The sequence below is a fragment of the Choloepus didactylus genome, chromosome 9 (assembly GCF_015220235.1).
Source record: "Choloepus didactylus isolate mChoDid1 chromosome 9, mChoDid1.pri, whole genome shotgun sequence".
NCBI classification, from domain to species: domain Eukaryota; kingdom Metazoa; phylum Chordata; class Mammalia; order Pilosa; family Megalonychidae; genus Choloepus; species Choloepus didactylus.
Window position 1 is genome coordinate 9,971,111 of NC_051315.1, and position 22,330 is coordinate 9,993,440.

Here is a 22,330-nt window from a genome sequence, read left to right on the forward strand (position 1 = left end):
GGCCATCCTCCAGTGAAGGTACCTGATTTCTGATGTGTTACCTTGGACACTTTATGGCCTTAAGACTGTAACTTTGTAACCAGATAAACCCCTTTTATAAAAGCCAATCCGTCTCTGGTGTTTTGCATTCTGGAAGCATTAGCAAACCAGAACACTGGGCCTCAGGAAGGTAAAGGATAAAGATGTTTACCTTACAGCATCTTCGTGAGGATTAGCTACTATAATACAGGTAAAAGGCTTAACAACATTTTTGGCAGAGAGTATGCAGTAAAGGACATTAATATGTAAAAAAGTTTATTATTATTACTATTATTATGTTTCGGGGAGCTTATGATTAGCCATTCTTTTCCCTTTGGAATAACATTCTGAAACTCCTTTCTCAACAAAACCATTGAAGTGGTATCTTTTAAAAATACTGCCTCATTGTAACAGAAAACTTAAATGTGCACACAAACAACAAACGTACAAACAAAAACTACAAATGGTTCTCACAGTTAATGGAAATTCAAAAATAAAAATGAAACGGTTAGCAAATTAAATCCATCGGCACTTTATAAAATAACATCCATAAAACCACAACCAATTAGTACTTATTCTAGAATGACAATAAGTTGGTTTAATATCAGAAAACCCTACTAATGTGGCTGTCTTATATATGAACAGAAAAATATAGTCAAGGGTACATAAACAGAGCTCTCATTGAACACCATGAAATCACACACAAAATTCTATATGTTTTTTCTCCACTTGGAAAAGTGTTTATAATATTCATGAGATAATCAAAGGGGTCTTTAAAACTAAAAAAAAATGCTTATATATAAATACATAAATATATAAATATATAAATTTATTTATATATATATATAAATTGAATATCCAAATCTAATTTTTAAAAAGCACAAATTTCAGTAAGCTATAACAGAAGCATAATTGCTTTACAATAATAAAGAATATCTACCTAGATATCCAACATTTTTGTTAAGGTCATTTCACATTAAAGTCTAGTTAAGGTGTCTGCTCTCACTTCTCCCACATACTGGAAAGAGCCACAAAAGACAGTCAACTACCATTATCTCAAACTGGAAGGAATACAGATTATTTGTATTTTCTTACTTTTACTTAGTAGAATTTTATGTGTTCTTAAAATTAGCAATATTTAGTGAAAAGTTATTAAAGGGAAAAATCTCAGCAGCTTCTGTGCATGCTTAATATAAGCAGGCTATCATAATATGTTTTGATAGCTTTTTATTTGCTAACTGTACATGATATGGAAAAGCAGACCAATTTTCAAAATAATTATTTTTGCAAAGGTCTTTTATGGTAAAAATATGGATTTGGGAAACAAGAATCAGTATATTTTGAATATCCACCATAAGTTGGGAAGTATGGTAGAACTAAAATTTGCAGCCCTTCTCTCAAATCTTGCAAACACTGCTTGTGGATGTGAACCCAGAGTATGACAGTGTTGGCTTCCTCCAGTTTACTCACCATGTGCTCACTTAGGACCTGGCTTTAGGGTCTCAGGCACCCCAACTTACCAACTTTCCAGTTAAGTTGTGCTGGGCTGTGTGTGCCAGTGAGGTCTGAGGAGCTGGAAAAAGCCATTGGGGAGAGCAGGGATGCTAATGGGTCATCACAGTTGTCTAAAAAGTGACAGAAAGAGAGAACAAGATTCTATTAGCAAGGGATATTCCCAAATGAGATAATTCATTGCATTAACTACCATCAGGCATTAACCACCCTCTCTGAACAAAGTCATGGGTCATTTATTTACATGTGTCATTTCATCTTCTCACAGCAACCCCAAAGGACAGATATAGCTTCCTTTCCCTCACCAGGGAAACAGAAGTTCAGGGATGTTAAGTAGGTTGTCCAAGGTCACGATGCTAGAAAATAATGGAGCCAAAATTCTCACTCAATTTTGTCTTACTCAAAAGCCGGGCTATCCATTCATTCCTCCAATCTACCATCTCAGCAAAGTTTCATGACTGCTAAGTGAGCCTATTCTTTAAGAAGGGAGACCTATTAAAGAGGGGATTATTGTTTATTATTTCATCTCCAGTCCCTAAGTTCCCCTGCACTAATTGTATCTAGAAAGAGAAAATAATTTAAGGTGTCATACTCCCAGATGTGTTAAAGCCTTTGGAAAATAAGGTACAATTTTAGTAATTTGCTCTATTTCCTGAAGTAGGAGGGCAAGTCCCAGAGCTTCTAGAATGTTGAATCTGACTTTACTGAAGTAGCTACTCCTCCAGCCCCAGTCCCACTCTGTATCTTCCCTAAATGCAGTAAGGATGCTTTCTAAGGCTCCATTGATGCTGCCAAAATGTGGACCAGGTTGGAGCCAAAGACAGAGGTGCTGGTTTTGGCAACAGATCTATCTCTCCAGGTTGACACTGACATCCTTGACACAGCAATCTCATGTAGGGACCCTTCCACTTCACTCCTAGCATCATGGTGATCCAAATGTTCTGTAATCATCAGTTGATTTGTTTGCATCCTCCTCTAAGGGGCAAGCTCTTTGTGGGACCTTAGCAAAGAATCTGGTGCATCATAGGCCTTTAGTCATGGAGCGTTGAAAGAATGAAATGGCGAACGAAGGAAGGGAGGAAGAAAGAAAGAAGGGGATGGTTCCATCAATTAGTCAAAATAGCAACAACTAACACTCTTCCTATTTTTTCCGTTCTGAAGGATGTTGCTATATGACTGCATGGAATCTAGACATACCTCATTCAAAACAAATTTGAAACATAACTCAGTTTGAAAGCTAACTTGGAATGAAAGGCTTTCAAAGACAGGTTAATTTGGAATTTTTTAAAAGGAAATTTACATAGGATTGTAAGACTGCTTGTTTATCCAGCAGATTCTTAGAGAGCAGTATTTCAATTAATTGCAGGAAAATTAATCAGAAACATAAGGATTAAATTCTTGTTTGTTAATTATGTTTAAAAAAAGTCAATTGGCAAAGTGTATTTTGAGTTTTTTCCCAAACACAAATGTTTGAAAAATATTTTGAGGTATTCGGCAAACAAAAAACAGAGCCAGATACTCCCTGAGAGGGATAACATAAAAATCACAGCAATGAATGCTTTGCAGCTCTGGTCCATCAGCAAATACAAAGCAGAACTCTGAGCCCTTTCTCTCCTGGCAGAAGACGCAGGTGAAAGTTGGTACATGCACACCTCCAGAGCACCCGGCCTGAAAATGTAAATTTGTTATTTCATTGATATCTTAGGAAATAATTTCAACCTAACACCAGTTGTCTGTGTTTTTGTGCCCCCTTTCATAATGAAAATGTGGTAGGTGAATGCAGAAAACTAATCCCAGCTGAACTGAGCCACATGGGAATATGCAAAATATACACATGGACGCCTCAAACAACCAGGTTATCAGTTCTTGCATGCATTATCCGTCACACCCATCCCTATCTGGTAGTAAAATCTCAGTCCAATTTCAGATAATATCCTTTTCTCCACTTCAGAATAATTCACAAGCTGAAATCCTTTTGATACCCACCTCCACAGACAACTGCAGATCTGTTTCAAGGTAAAGTATTACCATACTTAGCATTGTAGCTTTCTATTTCTTAAACAGTTGACATGTAAAATGACACTATCATTTTATTAGTTTCTATTTCTTTCTATTAGTTCCTAATAGAAACTAATAGAAACTAATAATCCTTCAATGTGTCACTGATGATGCTTTTTGAGTATTGTGCACCTAACTCCATTTTTCCACTTAGCTTCTTCTCAAAAGTTTTATTCATTCATTAATTCATTCATTCATTTTAAAAACTCATGCCTAGAATACGGGATTCCCACATACCACCCTATTGTTAACACCTTTCAGTAGTGTGGTACATTTGCTGCAATTGATGAAAGCAGATTGTTACAATTGTACTGTTAATAATATTCCATGATCTAACTTAGGGTTCACTGTTTGTTTAGAGCAGTTCCATGGACTTTTTAAAAATTTTATTCTATTACCGTATATATACAACCTACCATTTCCCCCTTTTAACCACCTTCAGAGATGTTTTTCAGTGCTGTTAAATGCAATCACAGTGATGTGCTATCATCACCACAATCCATTACCAAAACAATTCCATCATTCAAAATAGGAACTCTGTACAAATTAAGCCTTAAATTCCCTTTTCCTATCCCCACCCTGTCCCCTCCTAAACTATACACTAGATTCCTACTCTATGAGTTTGCTTATTCTAATTATTTCACATCAGTGAGATTGTACACTATTTGTCCTTTTGGTCTGGCTTATTTCACTCAACATGATGTTTCCAAAGTTTATCTATGTTGTCACAGGTATTGGAACTTTATTTTTTTTTTACAGAAGAATAATATCCCATGGTTGGTATAGATCACATTTTTATTTTGTTGATGCATTCGTTGATGGACACTTGAGTTGCTTCCATCTTTTGGCAATTGTGAGTAATGCTACTGTGAACATCGATGTGCAAATATCTGTTTGAATCCCTGCTTTCAATACTTTGGGTATATATCTAGTAATGGGATTGCCAGGTCATATGGTAATTCTATACTTAACATTCTGAGGAACCGCCAAACTGTCTTCCACAGTGGCTGCACCATTTTGCATTCCCACCAACAATGAATGAGTGTTCCTATTTCTCTGTGTCCTCTCCAAAACTTGTATTTTTCCTTTTTTTTTTTTTTTTTTTGTTTTAATACTTGCCATTCTAGTGCATCTGAAATGGTATCACATTTTGATTTTCATTTGCATTTCCCTGATGGCTGATGATGTTGAGCAACTTTTCATATGCTTTTTGGCCATTTATATACCTTCTTTAAAGAAATATCTATTCAAGTCTTTTGTCCATTTTTTAGTTGGCTGGTATATGTTTTTGTTTTTAAGTTGAACAACAATATATAAATTTTTATATTTTGGATATCAAAACTTTATCAGATATGTGGTTTCCAAATATTTTCTCTCATTGTTCAGGCTATCATTTTCTTTTCATAATAAAGCCCTTTGAGACACAAAATTTTAATTTTAATGAAGACCCTTTTATCTATGTTTGTTGTTGTTGTTTTTGGGCTTTGGGTGCAAAGTCTAAGAAACCATAGCCTATTACAAGGTCCTGAAGATGCTTCCCTATGTTTTCTTTTAAGAATTGGATAATTCTGGCTCCAATATTTAAGTCTTTGATATATTTTGATTTGACTTCTGAATAACGTGCAAGGTAAGGGTCCTCCTTCTTTGTTTTGCAAACGGAGATCCAGTTTTCCCAGCACCACTTGTTGAAGAGACTATTCTTCCCTAATTGAGTAATCTTTGTCCCTTTGGCAAAAATCAGGTGAGCAAAACTGTGAAGGTTGATTTCTGAGCTCTCGATTTGATTCCATTGGTCTATATGTCTGTCCTTGTGCCAGTTCCATGTTTTTTTGATTACTGTAGATTTGCAATAAGTTTTCAGATTAAGAAGTGTTAGTCCTCAAACTCCATTCTTCTTTTTCAAGATGGCTTTGGCTATTTGAGACCCCTTACCCTTCCATATGGTATTTGTTGATTGGCTTTTCCATTTCTGTAAAGAAGGTTGTTAGAATTTTGATTGAGATTGCATTGGCAATGGATCTATAAATCACTTTGGGTAGGACTGACTTCTGACCAATATTTAGTCATTTAATGCATGAATATGGAATGTCCTTCCATTTATTTAGGTCTTCTTTGATTTCTTTTAGCAATATTTTGTAGTTTCCTTTGTACAAGCCTTTTATATCTTTGGTTACATTTATTTCTAGATTTTGATTCTTTTAGTTATTATGTAAATTGATTTTTTTTATTGATTTCTTCTTCTGATCATTCATTGCTTATGTATAGAAACACTACTGATTTTGGAGTGTTGATCTTGTGCCCTGCCACTCTGCCATTTCTTCTATTAATTCCTATATTTACTTTATTTATTTATTTATTTATTTTTGCATTTTACCATATTAAGTGCCTTCTCTTTTCTGTCTGTATATTTTTTCATTTATTTTGCTTGTGGTTACAATGGGGTTAAAATTTAACATCCTAAATTATAGCAATCATATTTGGTTTGACACCAATTTGACTTCAATAGCCTACACGTATACTTTTCTTATACCCTCTGCCTTCCCACCTTTTATGTACTTGTTGGCACTTATGTATGTACATTGAATGTATAATACCATAATTTTATCATTACTTTTTCTGCATTTGCATCTTAGCAACTATAGGAAGTAAGAAGTGGCATTACATACCAAAGAATACAATATAATAATGCTGGCATGTATTATTTCCCAAATAGTTACCTTGGCCACAGGTCTTTATTTCTTGATGTCACTTTGAAACAATGTTTAGTGTCCTTTCCTTTCAGTGTAATGAACTCTTTTCAGCATTGCATGTAGTACAGACCTAGTGGTAACGAATACCCTCAGCTTTTGTTTATCTGAGAATGTATTAATCTCTCTCTAAATTTTGAAATCTTTGTTGAATATAAAAGTCTTCACTGGCAGTTGCTTTCTTTCAGCACTTTAAGTATTTCCACCCACTTGCCTGTTGCCTCCATGGTTTCTGATGAGAAATCAGCGCTCAATCTAATGGGGACTCCCTTGTGCATCAGAGGTTGATTTTTCTCTTGCAGCTTTCAGAACTCTATCCTTGTCCATTGTGTTCAATAGCATAACCAGTATATGAAATGTTATATTTCTCATCATATTTACTCTGTTTTGTGTTCTCTGGGCTTCATGGATGCTCATATTCATGCTCTTTGTTAAGTTTGGGAAGTCCTCCACCATTATTTATTTGAATATTCCTTCTTCCCCTTTCTTTCTTCTCCTTCTGGGACTCCCATACTATATTGGTATGCTTGATGGTGTCCAAGAGCATTTTAAGCTATTTTCAGTTTTTATAATTAATTTTTATTTCTGCTCCTCGGCCTGACTCATTTCAATCATTGTGTCTTCAAGTTCACTGATTATTTCTTCTGCCAACTCCAATCTGCTATTGAAATCATCCTGTGAATTTTTCATTTGAGTTATCATGGTCTTCAACTCCAGTATTCTTTTTGGCTTGTTTATAAATGTTTTATCTCCATTCTAAGATTTTCGTATTGTTCATTCTTTTTTTTTTTTTTTTTAAGTGTTTGTTAGGCATGACCAAATTCTGGTCTTCTTCATTCATGTTTTCTGATTTTTATCCTCTTTCCTGGGCTGGACCATCATTTCCTATCCTTTGTCTGGTACTCTATTGTTGCACACTGCACACATTAATATTTTAGAATTTAACTCTGCTATTTATTCTCTGAGATGTCTGTTTCTTGATTTTGTAACCAGCTGGTGACACAATAGAGATTTTCTTGAGCTTCAGCCCTCCTATCAGGAAGTTCAGCCCCAGACAAATGCAGGGTGCAGACACCTCCCTGTTTCTATTCCTGGGCTTGTGCTTTGCTAGTTATTTAGGAGTTCCCGGTGTACAGGCATTTGGATATACACTTTATTTCCCAGGTGACAGACCTCCTTCTGCAGGCTATTTAATGCAGGCAACCCTTTGCCCCAGAGTGTCTTACAACCCTTTCATTGTCCTAGAGACAATTTACATTGTCTTTCACCTAGAGACAATTTACATGAAGCAGGGGTGGGATGGGGGGGCTGGAGAGGGTCATCCTAGAGAGGCGTTTCCCAAGTCAGTCTTTCCAAGCTGGAACAAGACCAGGGACCCACTAAGGGAGCACAGACAGGCTCCAAACTGACCTGGGAAGGGGAAGGGCATCAGGAGCATCTTCTGCATCTCCCCATAGCTGTGCTTTCTTGATCTGCCCAGAAAATGCAGCCCTTGAACTTGTTCCCACAGCCCTGAGGAAGTGTATTCTCTTTACATCTCCTCCACAATCAAAAGCAGTGATCAGGGATCAGCTGTGCTCACCCCTAGTCTTAGGGAAGAGGAATTTTACGTCCTTTTCTGTCACCAGCGAGCTAACCAGGGGCTGGACCCCACAGCTGCCTGGTCCAGCAGAGACAGTGGGGGATGGGCACCGATAGCTGCCTGGAGAAAGCAACGTAGTGTTCTTTATGATAATTTATCAGCCTCTTCCTCCCAACCTATCTGGATGCTATACAGTGTTCTACAGGCCCCAGAACTTCAAAATAATTGTTTCAGACAGTTCCTGCTTATTTAATAGCTGTTCTGGTGGAGGGACTGAATCCTGGAGCTTCTTACTTGTCCATCTTCCCACAATGCTCAGTGAATTATTTTCAAAAGTGCCTATGTCATTATGTATCACAATCAACCATAGCCCTGTAGTGGTTTCAAGTCAATTGAAGTCAAACATAACTCAAGAAACAATTCTGGAATTTAACTTTTCTCCTCTTACTAAAGTAATACTTGGTTAAATCATGAATTGTAAAAAATGTTCATGCGATATTAGAAACGGAACTGGTCTAATCATTTCAATTTAATTCAATCAACAAATATACATTAATCTCCTACTTAGTACTTGACTTCAGTTAGGTACTGGGGATAGATTTTAGTTAAATATAGCTTCAGACCACAAGGAGCTCACAGAGTGCTGAGAAATACAAATAGGTAAATAAATACATAAATTGGTGGGAAAGTTTAAGGGACATTTTTCCATCAAGATCCCACTCAAGCCAGTAAAATTTGTATGTAGGTGTCCAGACTTCCAGGACACTTTTTTCTGTCTGCTCCAGCCCTGTGTGGTATTCCCCTAGCTTTGGAAGGCACTGCCTTTGGGGAAAATTGTGCTTCCAGAGCTGTTGGTCTCTGACACCCAGCTGCCAACTTCCTCTTATGAAACACATCTGCCCTTTATCTTAGTTTGTGGGGTCGGATGTTATATTTCGACTTTGGAAATTAGTAAAACCATTCACTAAAAAGTAATCTGTGCTATGTGATCATACTGTGGAAAGTTGATTGTATATTTTGGATGATTGTATGGTGTGTGAATGTATTTCAATAAAACTGAATTTAAGAAAAAAAAAGAAAAGTAATCTGTGCTAACAAAAGGTCTAGAGGAGATTCCTCAGGACCCTGGCCTCTCAGACCCTGTGCATTTTCAAGTGGCTTCTTTGGGTAACATATCGGAACTTTCCCTCTCCTATCACTAAAAGTGATAAGAATGGGAAAACTTCAAATCAGAGAGGGAGACGATCCCCCTGCACACACCGCTACCCACCCCAGGGCAGATAGGTAGCTCCCTCTCCTCTTTCTGTAGCATGGACAAATCTAGCCATCTCACCCAAATTGACAATGGATCAGGCCTCTAATCAAATTAACCCCTAGCCACTGGGAATTAAAGGTTTATCTGTATAATCTTTGTAAATCCGAAACTATGCATTATTTTTAGACATGTGTCCTATTCTTAAAGCAGAGGAGAGGTGACCTAGCATAAATGAGAGCAGTAATTAGGACTCATGATTTGGAACAGCCTGGGGTAGTGGAAAGTGTCAGGAGTGCTAGAGCTAGAAAGTCCCAATTCTAGATTCATTTGTTCTAGTGTCTTTTTGGTGACTCTAGACACCTCCTTCAAGTGCCTGAAGCTTTATCTCCATTGTCTGCAAAATAGAGTCGTCTCTGCCAAATCTAGCCATAGAGTCATTTGAAAGATGGAATAAGAATAGATGTAAATGTTCCCTTTTAATATAAAAAACACAGAATGAAAACAGGAGGCAGTACATGAATTATGGTATTATTCAAGCAATCAAGAGTGAGTAACCTTTTGAACAATTGTTGCTCTTTGTCAGACAACGTTTATGAAACTTGGTGACACAGATAGTTCTTTCCCACTGACGGGTTACAATTGACCAGATAAGAAGGCAGACGTGAGGTGGAGGAGAAATGCAGGGGATGAAGATAGAGGCAGGAGAGGACAATGTCGTGTGGGGCAAGCCTAACCTTCTGGGAACCGGCAGCTGGTGGGAACTAGGTCAACGACACACCAAACACGTGGCTGGGAAGGAAAGAACCAAAACTCCTTTTGCTCTACTGCCAAGCAAACCCATGCTGTTGAATTGCAGGCTCCCCTCAGTTTTCTGAGTTGGCTAAATCCACTAACCAATTCCTCCAGCACACATGTAGATGTTCACCTCTGTTTACGCAGGTAATGAGGGAAGGCGGAAGAGGAAAGAAACTGGGGACAGCGGGGGAGTGTTTGAAGTTGACCAAAAAAAACAACTAAAAGTCAGTAAAAGTGTAAAGGTCAAGCCTAAAACTCCCTTCCACTGGGGCACACATAACCTGAGATAGCAGGTAAAAGTTTCCGCCGCAATTACTTTCTAGAAATGAACCAACCTTCACAGATGCATTGGTATGGTAGAATATTTCCAGATGTGCTCTTTAAAAGCCCTCTCATGGGCCCTTTCTCTAAAATATGTGTTGCAGAACACAAATGAGATAAAAAGAGACTTAAAAAATGCAAACCCTTATCCACATGCCTTTTATTATTCTCCATTTTTCTCCAATCAGTGGTTTTTCTGCCATCTTTGTTGTTATCCTTCATACCATTAAGTTTGCCTCCTGCCATCCAACCCAGATTCCCTTAATGTAGATAAAAGTCTCTGCCCGTGGGTGTGACCCAAAACACCTCAGATCTTTCCCTTCGATAGCATTTTGACAACCCCAGTCCTACTTGAAAATGACCCTTAGTTTCACTGATAAACTGAGACTGTATCAGAACTGGAAGGAACCCCTGAAATTACAGAAACCTCATGTGACAAAGTAAGAATTTTCACCACCCTGTGTAAATCTAGTGACCATTAGTTATATTATTCTTCCATAGCATTTGTTTAACTCATGAATTTATTTCTGCAAAAGGTAGGACATATGTTCGTTTCCTTGGCAACAGGAAAACATTGAAAAATAGTCTATAACTTTCAAAAGAATCTGAATTTCTTCTCTATTTTTCTCGCCTTCCTTATTTCTCCTTTCAACACTCTCCTAACTAGCAAAACCAAACAAATAAGAAAGAAGGAAGAAAGAAAAAAAAAAAAAGAAACTCAATGGTTTCCTTTTTAATATTTGCTTGCTTCCTCAATTCAAACACATTTTTTGATATTTTTCAATCTGAAGAAGTAGGGATAATACATTATTCAGTATCTATATACTGTCAAATACTAATGGTCTTTCACATTAATTAAACGGTAAGTCACAAAAGAGAATTCTAAATAAAGATGATATTTGCACAGCTTCTTAGAAATTATCACTGAGTCTTTAAGATGATTCTATTTAAGATTTTTTGCTGCCAATGTATATTTTTATTCATTATTAAAATATCCATAGAGTTACAGATGGTACTGAGCTTAAATTGTGTGCATCATTTTGATTACCACAGTAAATTGTCTGTATAGGGGGATTTGGTGCTTAAAAGATTCACTTGTATTTATAGGTGAGATAAAATTCCTCTTAGCACTGGACACTTAATGGCCTACTTCGTTTAAAAGACATAAAATACACATTTTGTGTAGTGCCTACAATGGTGCTTAGAAGTGACAACTCATGCTTTTAGCCTCATTTATTTTCCCCCTCGTTAGCTATGATTTTACTTAGCAAACAAATAAAATAAATACTATAATATTACTTTCAAATTTGACCCCATCCCCCTTTTCTACCATGAAACCCAAGAAGATAAATTACTTCATAACGAACAGACCGAGAAACATAGTTCTCTAAAATGAGTCATGAAAAGAAAATTAAACCTTCTCAATCCTGTCATCCATCTCCAATTTAATGCAGTGATTGGTTTCTGATCACCTGCTCACGGCTGTTTCTTGCCTGTGGGAAGACGGAATGAAGTCAAAGACACAGACTTAGATGCCATGAAGCCAAGCATCTGTTTGGGTTGAAAGATGATCCATGTGCACACATACATACACCCATACACTACGTATATATCCTTACGTTTATGAATAATTACGTGAAGAAAACCATTGTCATGGGATCTGCGAGTCCTGGGCTCTCTTTCCTTTAGCTGTGAATGCTTTCTATTTTTACCTCTCTGCATTTCATATTTCTCAACTGTAAAATGGCTTGTTCAGTCAACAGACTTTAAGTGCACGCATACTCAGTGTCAGAGTTATGGTGCCATCCTCAAACATGGTGGAAGTGGGCACACCAATACCAACCAACACTGCAATAAAGCTCAGCGATGAGGCAGGTGGGGGCACAGCAGGCAATGGAAGCACCAGGAGAGAGGGGCTAGTCCTCTCTAGGGATTAACAAAAGGGCCCTAAGATTCTTCCCAGGCTTTAAAAATGATCCTAGTGCAGATTTTAGGAAATATTTATCTGGAAGTATTAAACTTTACTTAAAAGCGGCTTTCTACATCACATCATAATTAAACCCAGTACTTGTAACAACAAAACCAGCTGATGCCGCTGACTCGGGATACTGTCTGCAGTCACTGCAGCAACTACAAGAGGGACCCCGTCATCCTCATTTTAGGGAGGAGGAGGCCACAAGTTCCTCTGTCCATTTTTACATGCTAGTCAGTGTCCAAGCTCATCTTTGAGCCAAAGTCAATGAGGCACTTTGTGCATTACCCCTCTTAAAACCTGGTTCAGATCCCTAAAGTGATGCCAGTTCTGCAAGAGTACAAGGGCCAGACTCCTATTTGACTGAACACCTTTTGTAAATAAACCTCCTTCTCTTGGATTTTTAAGAGCATCTGTATATGCAAGCCATGCAATTATCCCAAACTCAATGGCCCCAATACATACTTCCCTAAGTTGCTTTCCTCTCAGACTACCCGATGTTTCCCCTACTGCCACTGTGCTTTGTTTTGTTTTGTTTGAGATGGATCTCAAATTAGAGAAAGTGGGGTCACAGTTGACTACTTTTTTGTTTTTTTTGCTATCCTGAAATTTAATTTATTAATGATTTAATCCAATTCGATAAAAGTTTTGTAAACCCTCAAAAATGAGGCACATAGTGTGTCAATGGTGTGGGAACACCAACATCATTCTGAGTAGGGATTTTTTTCTTTTCCACAAGTACTGAGACTATATAAATATTCAATAAATCTTTAATTAAAAGATGAATGATACAGTCCTGTTGTTTTTTTTTTTTCTTTAGAAATATCTTTCCTTTTTTTTTTTTTTTTTTTTTTTTTTTTCCTATTTCCCATACTTAACCCTACTTTGGACTTTTCAAATGTTATACTACAATTTTTTCAAGAGTCCACTCAGTTAACTAACTACCCAGCTCTACCCCCATTAAACCCTTCCTTTCTAAAACCCTTTCCTTCCCAAGAGCATAGTAGGATGTTTTCTACTGAACTGACTCCCAATGCTTTGGGTTCGCATCCAGAAGTGGCATCACGAAGACGAAAGAGCGAAGAGGGAGCTAGTAGCCCATGGGGTTCATGAGTACTATAGGATCAGGCCGTTCTTTGCGGAGTGGCAGGTTGCTCAGGGTTGGGGATGAGGTCCAACAAGCAGCATTAGGGATGAGGGCCTGTGATTGGGATGAGTTTTGGTGAAAGGGTCAAGGACCTTACCCCCAAAGCATGACACTGACCATGACTACGTCTAAGTATACAAACGCTGTACAACCTTTAATATCAGGAATGCTCCTTCATGGCTAATTGGAAAAGCCAGAAGACACAGCACCTTTTATAAGATTTTATGAGGTACTGTAAGAAAGGTAACATTCACAGAAGAAAAGGATTAAACATTTCTATCAAATGAGAAGCTGGGAGTGGTGGCCAAGCTATTTTGGGGAGTTAGAGACTGATTAAAAAAAAAAAAAAAGAAAATCTTTGAAAAAATAAAAATTGAACTATTTAAAAAATGTTTCTAAATCCAACTCTGCTTCTAAACATGACTACCACCCTCCACCTATCCCTACCTCTCAAAATACACACACACACACACACACACACACACACACACACACCATTACAAACTACAGTGCCAAATCAGGTTCAGAATTTATTGGATTTCAAGAAAAGCTAAATAAAAAATCAATTAAATGAAGACTGATAAGATGGGGGAAACTGAGGAAATAAAATATTTGAAAAATTAGTAGTAGAAATTGGCTTTTTACTTTAGAAAGTGTACTGTTCAAATAGTAATGCACGGAAGAGTAAAACAAGAGAAAGGAAACAGCCCAAGTCCTGCAAATATATTGTCTGTGTCAATTCAGTGCTCATCAGAGTTGAGGCTTCTTTCTCTAGGGCTGTGTCTTTTTCAGTAGATATCTATTCTTTTATTGAATTCAATGGAGCAAAACTTCCAACAGCTGATCATGATCTTGCCTTGAGTGCTTCTAAATTGCACAGGAAATCCCAGTTACTCAGGAAACCATGATCTGAAAGTGCAGCTCTATCAATCCATACACATACATAAAACCCCCTCTTCTCTCATGGGTCCAGCCAGAGTGTCCCTAAAAGGAAACCTAACATTCTCTGATGCTATCAATCACCTCATTGAAATTTAGGAAAATGCCTGGTTAAAAAAGAGAGGCGGCAAGATGGCAGACTGCTGAGCTGTATGTTTTAGTTACTCCTCCAGGAAAGTAGGTAGAAAGCCAGGAACTGCATGGACTGGACACCACAGAGCAATCTGACTTTGGGCATACTTCATACAACACTCATGAAATCATGGAATGGCTGAGATCAATGAAATCTGTAAGTTTTTGTGGCCAGGGGACCCGCACCCCTCCCTGCCAGGCTCAGTCCCGTGGGAGGAGGGGCTGTCAGCTCCGGGAAGGAGAAGTGAGAACTGCAGTGGCAGCCCTTATCGGAAACTCATTCTACTGATCCAAACTCTAACCATAGATAGACTGAGACCAGACACCAGAGAATCTGAGAGCAGCCAGCCCAGCAGAGAGGAGACAGGCATAGAAAAAAACACCATGAAAAACTCCAAAATAAAAACGGAGGATTTTTGGAGTTCTGGTGAACATAGAAAGGGGAAGGGCAGAGCTCAGGCCCTGAGGCTCATATGTGAATCCCGAAGAAAAGCTGATCTCTCTGCCCTGTGGACCTCTCCTTAATGGCCCTAATTGCTTTGTCTCTTAGCATTTCAATAACCCATTAGATCTCTGAGGAGGGCCCTTTTTTTAATCCTTTCTTCTTTTTCTAAAACAATTACTCTAAGAAGCCCAATACAGAAAGCTTCAAAGACTTGCAATTTGGGCAGGTCAAGACAAGAGCAGAACTAAGAGAGCTCTGAGACAAAAGGCAATAATCCAGTGGCTGAGAAAATTCACTAAACACCACAACTTCCCAAGAAAAGGGGGGTGTCCACTCACAGCCATCATCCTGGTGGACAGGAAAAACTCCTGCCCATCGCCAGCCCCATAGCCCAGAGCTGCCCCAGACAACCCAGTGTGACGGAAGTGCTTCAAATAACAGGCACACACCACAAAACTGGGCATGGACATTAGCCTTCCCTGCAACCTCAGCTGATTGTCCCAGAGTTGGGAAGGTAGAGCAGTGTGAATTAACAAAGCTCCATTCAGCCATCATTTCAGCAGACTGGGAGCCTCCCTACACAGCCCAGCAGCCCAGAACTGCCCTGGGGGGATGGCACTCACCTGTGACATAGCACAGTCATCCCTCAACAGAGGACCCGGGGTGCACAACCTGGAAGAGGGGCCCACTTGCAAGTCTCAGGAGCCATACACCAATATCAAGGACTTGTGGGTCAGTGGCAGAGACAAACTGTGGCAGGACTGAACTGAAGGATTAGACTATTGCAGCAGCTTTAAAACTCTAGGATCACCAGGGATATTTGATTGTTAGAGCCACCCCCCCTTCCTGACTGCCCAGAAACATGCCCCATATACACGGCAGGCAACACCATCTACACACGCAAGCTTGGTACACCAATTGGACCCCACAAGACTCACTCCCCCACTCACAAAAAAGGCTAAGCAGGGGAGAACTGGCTTGTGGAGAACAGGTGGCTTGTGGACGCCACCTGCTGGTTAGTTAGAGAAAGTGTACTCCACGAAGCTGTAGATCTGATAAATTAGAGATAAGGACTTCAATTGGTCTACAAATCCTAAAAGAACCCTATCAAGTTCAGCAAATGCCAAGAGGCCAAAAACAACAGAAAATTATAAAGCATATGAAAAAAACAGACGATATGGATAACCCAAGTCCAAGCACCCAAATCAAAAGATTAGAAGAGACAAAGCACCTAGAGCAGCTACTCAAAGAACTAAAGATGAACAATGAGACCATAGTACAGGATACAAAGGATATCAAGAAGACCCTAGAAGAGCATAAAGAAGACATTGCAAGACTAAATAAAAAAATGGATGATCTTATGGAAATTAAAGAAACTGTTGACCAAATTAAAAACATTCTGGACACTCATAGTACAAGACTAGAGGAAGATGAACAATGAATCAGTGACCTGGAAGATGACAGAATTGAAAATGAAAGCATACAAGAAAGAATGGGGAAAAAATTGAAAAAATCAAAATGGACCTCAGGGATATGATAGATAATATGAAACGTCCAAATATAAGACTCATTGGTGTCCCAGAAGGGGAAGAAAAGGGTAAAGGTCTAGGAAGAGTATTCAAAGAAATTGTTGGTGAAAACTTCCCAAATCTTCTAAACACCATAAATACACAAATCATAAATGCTCAGCGAACTCCAAATAGAATAAGTCCAAATAAACCCACTCCAAGACATATTCTGATCACACTGTCAAACACAGAAGAGAAGGAGCAAGTTCTGAAAGCAGCAAGAGAAAAGCAATTCACCACATACAAAGGAAACAGCATAAGACTAAGTAGTGACTACTCAGCAGCCACCATGGAGGCGAGAAGGCAGTGGCACGATATATTTAAAATTCTGAGTGAGAAAAATTTCCAGCCAAGAATACTTTATCCAGCAAAGCTCTCCTTCAAATTTGAGGGAGAGCTTAAATTTTTCACAGACAAACAAATGCTGAGAGAATTTGCTAACAAGAGACCTGCCCTACTGGAGATACTAAAGGGAGCCCTACAGACAGAGAAACAAAGAAAGGACAGAGAGACTTGGAGAAAGGTTCAGTCCTAAAGAGATTCGGTATGGGTACAATAAAGGATATTAATAGAGAGAGGGGAAAAATATGACAAACATAAACCAAAGGATAAGATGGCTGATTCAAGAAATGCCTTCACGGTTATAACGTTGAATGTAAATGGATTAAACTCCCCAATTAAAAGATATAGATTCGCAGAATGGATCAAAAAAAATGAACCATCAGTATGTTGCACACAAGAGACTCATCTTAGACACAGGGACACAAAGAAACTGAAAGTGAAAGGATGGAAAAAAATATTTCATGCAAGCTACAGCCAAAAGAAAGCAGGTGTAGCAATATTAATCTCAGATAAAATAGACTTCAAATGCAGGGATGTTTTGAGAGACAAAGAAGGCCACTACGTACTAATAAAAGGGGCAATTCAACAAGAAGAAATAACAATCGTAAATGTCTATGCACCCAATCAAGGTGCCACAAAATACATGAGAGAAACACTGGCAAAACTAAAGGAAGCAATTGATGTTTCCACAATAATTGTGGGAGACTTCAACACATCACTCTCTCCCATAGATAGATCAACCAGACAGAAGACCAATAAGGAAATTGAAAACCTAAACAATCTGATAAATGAATTAGATTTAACAGACATATACAGGACATTACATCCCAAATCACCAGGATACACATACTTTTCTAGTGCTCATGGAACTTTCTCCAGAATAGATCATATGCTGTGACATAAAACAAGCCTCAATAAATTTAAAAAGATTGAAATTATTCAAAGCACATTCTCTGACCACAATGGAATACAATTAGAAGTCAATAACCATCAGAGACTTAGAAAATTCACAAATACCTGGAGGTTAAACAACACACTCCTAAACAATCAGTGGGTTAAAGAAGAAATAGCAAGAGAAATTGCTAAATATATAGAGATGAATGAAAATGAGAACACAACATACCAAAACCTATGGGATGCAGCAAAAGCAGTGCTGAGGGGGAAATTTATAGCACTAAACGCATATATTAAAAAGGAAGAAAGAGCCAAAATCAAAGAACTAATGGATCAACTGAAGAAGCTAGAAAATGAACAGCAAACCAATCCTAAACCAAGTACAAGAAAAGAAATAACAAGGATTAAAGCAGAAATAAATGACATAGAGAACAAAAAAACAATAGAGAGGATAAATATCACCAAAAGTTGGTTCTTTGAGAAGATCAACAAGATCGACAAGCCCCTAGCTAGACTGACAAAATCAAAAAGAGAGAAGACCCATATAAACAAAATAATGAATGAAAAAGGTGACGTAACTGCAGATCCTGAAGAAATTAAAAGAATTATAAGAGGATACTATGAACAACTGTATGGCAACAAACTGGATAATGTAGAGGAAATGGACAATTTCCTGGAAACATATGAACAACCTAGACTGACCAGAGAAGAAATAGAAGACCTCAACCAACCCATCACAAGCAAAGAGATCCAATCAGTCATCAAAAATCTTCCCACAAATAAATGCCCAGGGCCAGATGGCTTCACAGGGGAATTCTACCAAACTTTCCAGAAAGAACTGACACCAATCTTACTCAAACTCTTTCAAAACATTGAAGAAAATGGAACACTACCTAACTCATTTTATGAAGCTAACATCAATCTAATACCAAAACCAGGCAAAGATGCTACAAAAAAGGAAAACTACTGGCCAATCTCCCTAATGAATATAGATGCAAAAATCCTCAACAAAATACTTGCAAATCGAATCCAAAGACACATTAAAAAAATCATACACCATGACCAAGTGGGGTTCATTCCAGGCATGCAAGGATGGTTCAACATAAGAAAATCAATCAATGTATTACAACACATTAACAAGCCAAAAGGGAAAAATCAATTGATCATCTCAATAGATGCTGAAAAAGCATTTGACAAAATCCAACATCCCTTTTTGATAAAAACACTTCAAAAGGTAGGAATTGAAGGAAACTTCCTCAACATGACAAAGAGCATATATGAAAAACCCACAGCCAGCATAGTACTCAATGGTGAGAGACTGAAAGCCTTCCCTCTAAGATCAGGAACAAGACAAGAATGCCCGCTGTCACCACTGTTATTCAACCTTATGCTGGAAGTGCTAGCCAGGGCAATCTGGCAAGACAAAGAAATAAAAGGCATCCAAATTGGAAAAGAAGAAGTAAAACTGTCATTGTTTGCAGATGATATGATCTTATATCTAGAAAACCCTGAGAAATCGACGATACAGCTACTAGAGCTAATAAACAAATTTAGCAAAGTAGCAGGATACAAGGTTAATGCACATAAGTCAGTAATGTTTCTATATGCTAGAAATGAACAAACTGAAGAGACACTCAAGAAAAAGATACCATTTTCAATAGCAACTAAAAAAATCAAGTACCTAGGAATAAACTTAACCAAAGATGTAAAAGACCTATACAAAGAAAACTACATAACTCTACTAAAAGAAATAGAAGGGGACCTTAAAAAATGGAAAAATATTCCATGTTCATGGATAGGAAGACTAAATGTCATTAAGATGTCAATTCTACCCAAACTCATCTACAGATTCAATGCAATCCCAATCAAAATTCCATCATTCTACTTTGCAGGCTTGGAAAAGCTAGTTAGCAAATTTATTTGGAAAGGGAAGATGCCTCGAATTGCTAAGGACCCTCTAAAAAAGAAAAACGAAGTGGGAGGACTTACACTCCCTGACTTTGAAGCTTATTATAAAGCCACAGTTGCCAAAACAGCATGGTACTGGCACAAAGACAGACATATAGATGAATGGAATCGAATTGAGAATTCAGAAATAGACCCTCAGATCTATGGCCGACTGATCTTTGATAAGGCCCCCAAAGTCACTGAACTGAGTTATAAGGGTCTTTTCAACAAATGGTGCTGGGAGAGTTGGATATCCATATCTAAAAGAATGAAAGAGGACCCCTACCTCACCCCCTACACAAAAATTAACTCAAAATGGACCAAAGATCTCAATATAAAAGAAAGTACCATAAAACTCCTAGAAGATAATGTAGGAAAACATCTTCAAGACCTTGTATTAGGCGGCCACTTCCTAGACTTTACACCCAAAGCACAAGCAACAAAAGAGAAAATAGATAAATGGGAACTCCTCAAGCTTAGAAGTTTCTGCACCTCAAAGGAATTTCTCAAAAAGTTAAAGAGGCAGCCAACTCAATGGGAAAAAATTTTTGGAAACCATGTATCTGACAAAAGACTGATATCTTGCATATACAAAGAAATCCTACAACTCAATGACAATAGTACAGACAGCCCAATCATAAAATGGGCAAAAGATATGAAAAGACAGTTCTCTGAAGAGGAAATGCAAATGGCCAAGAAACACATGAAAAAATGTTCAGCTTCACTAGCTATTAGAGAGATGCAAATTAAAACCACAATGAGATACCATCTAACACCGGTTAGAATGGCTGCCATTAAACAAACAGGAAACTACAAATGCTGGAGGGGATGTGGAGAAATTGGAACTCTTATTCACTGTTGGTGGGACTGTATAATGGTTCAGCCACTCTGGAAGTCAGTCTGGCAGTTCCTTAGAAAACTAGATATAGAGCTAGCATTCGATCCGGCGATTGCACTTCTCGGTATATACCCGGAAGATCGGAAAGCAGTGACACGAACAGATATCTGCACGCCAATGTTCATAGCAGCATTATTCACAATTGCCAAGAGATGGAAACAACCCAAATGTCCTTCAACAGATGAGTGGATAAATAAAATGTGGTATATACACACGATGGAATACTACGCGGCAGTAAGAAGGAACGATCTCGTGAAACATATGACAACATGGATGAACCTTGAAGACATAATGCTGAGCGAAATAAGCCAGGCACAAAAAGAGAAATATTATATGCTACCACTAATGTGAACTTTGAAAAATGTAAAACAAATGGTTTATAATGTAGAATGCAGGGGAACTAGCAATAGAGAGCAATTAAGGAAGGGGGAACAATAATCCAAGAAGAACAGCTAAGCTATTTAACGTTCTGGGGATGCCCAGGAATGACTATGGTCTGTTAATTTCTGATGGATATAGTAGGAACAAGTTCACAGAAATGTTGCTATATTAGGTAACTTTCTTGGGGTAAAGTAGGAACATGTTGGAAGTTAAGCAGTTATCTTAGGTTAGTTGTCTTTTTCTTACTCCCTTGTTATGGTCTCTTTGAAATGTTCTTTTATTGTATGTTTGTTTTCTTTTTAACTTTTTTTTCATACAGTTGATTTAAAAAAGAAGGGAAAGTTAAAAAAAAAAAAAAGAAAAAAAGAAAAACAAGGAAAAAAAAACGATGTAGTGCCCCCTTGAGGAGCCTGTGGAGAATGCAGGGGTATTCGCCTACCCCACCTCCATGGTTGCTAACATGACCACAGACATAGGGGACTGGTGGTTTGATGGGTTGAGCCCTCTATCACAGGTTTTACCCTTGGGAAGACGCTTGCTGCAAAGGAGAGTCTAGGCCTCCCTATGGCTGTGCCTAAGAGCCTCCTCCCGAATGACTCTTTGTTGCTCAGATGTGGCCCTGTCTCTTTAGCTAAGCCAACTTGAAAGGTGAAATCACTGCCCTCCCCGCTACGTGGGATCAGACACCCAGGGGAGTGAATCTCCCTGGCAACGTGGAATATGACTCCCGGGGAGGAATGTAGACCTGGCATCGTGGAACGAACATCTTCTTGACCAAAAGGGGGATGTGAAAGGAAATGAAATAAGCTTCAGTGGCAGAGAGATTCCAAAAGGAGCTGAGAGGTCACTCTGGTGGGCACTCTTATGCACACTTTAGACAACCCTTTTTAGGTTCTAAAGAATTGGGGTAGCTGGTGGTGGATACCTGAAACTATCAAACTACAACCCAGAACCCATGAATCTCGAAGACAGTTGTATAAAAATGTAGCTTATGAGGGGTGACAATGGGATTGGGAAAGCCATAAGGACCACACTCCACTTTGTCTAGTTTATGGATGGATGAGTAGAAAAATAGGGGAAGGAAACAAACAGACAAAGGTACCCAGTGTTCTTTTTTACTTCAATTGCTCTTTTTCACTCTAATTATTATTCTTGTTATTTTTGTGTGTGTGCTAATGAAGGTGTCAGGGATTGATTTGGGTGATGAATGTACAACTATGTAATGGTACTGTAAACAATCGAAAGTACAGTTTGTTTTGTATGACTGCGTGGTATGTGAATATATCTCAATAAAATGAAGATTAAAAAAATATATATATTCTAGATATGTATAGCACATTATCTATAAAATCAACTATAGTAGCAGTTTATATAAAA

General features: G+C 38.2%; 1 protein-coding gene across 1 annotated transcript in view; it reads right to left on the reverse strand.

Annotated features, from left to right (window-relative positions):
• Nucleotides 1-22,330, reverse strand: part of CNTNAP5 (contactin associated protein family member 5) — an 860,113-nt gene that overhangs the window by 667,610 nt on the left and 170,173 nt on the right. The window contains 1 exon segment of the mRNA XM_037849799.1: nt 1,539-1,643. Within this exon segment, the coding sequence (XP_037705727.1) occupies nt 1,539-1,643 (105 nt within the window).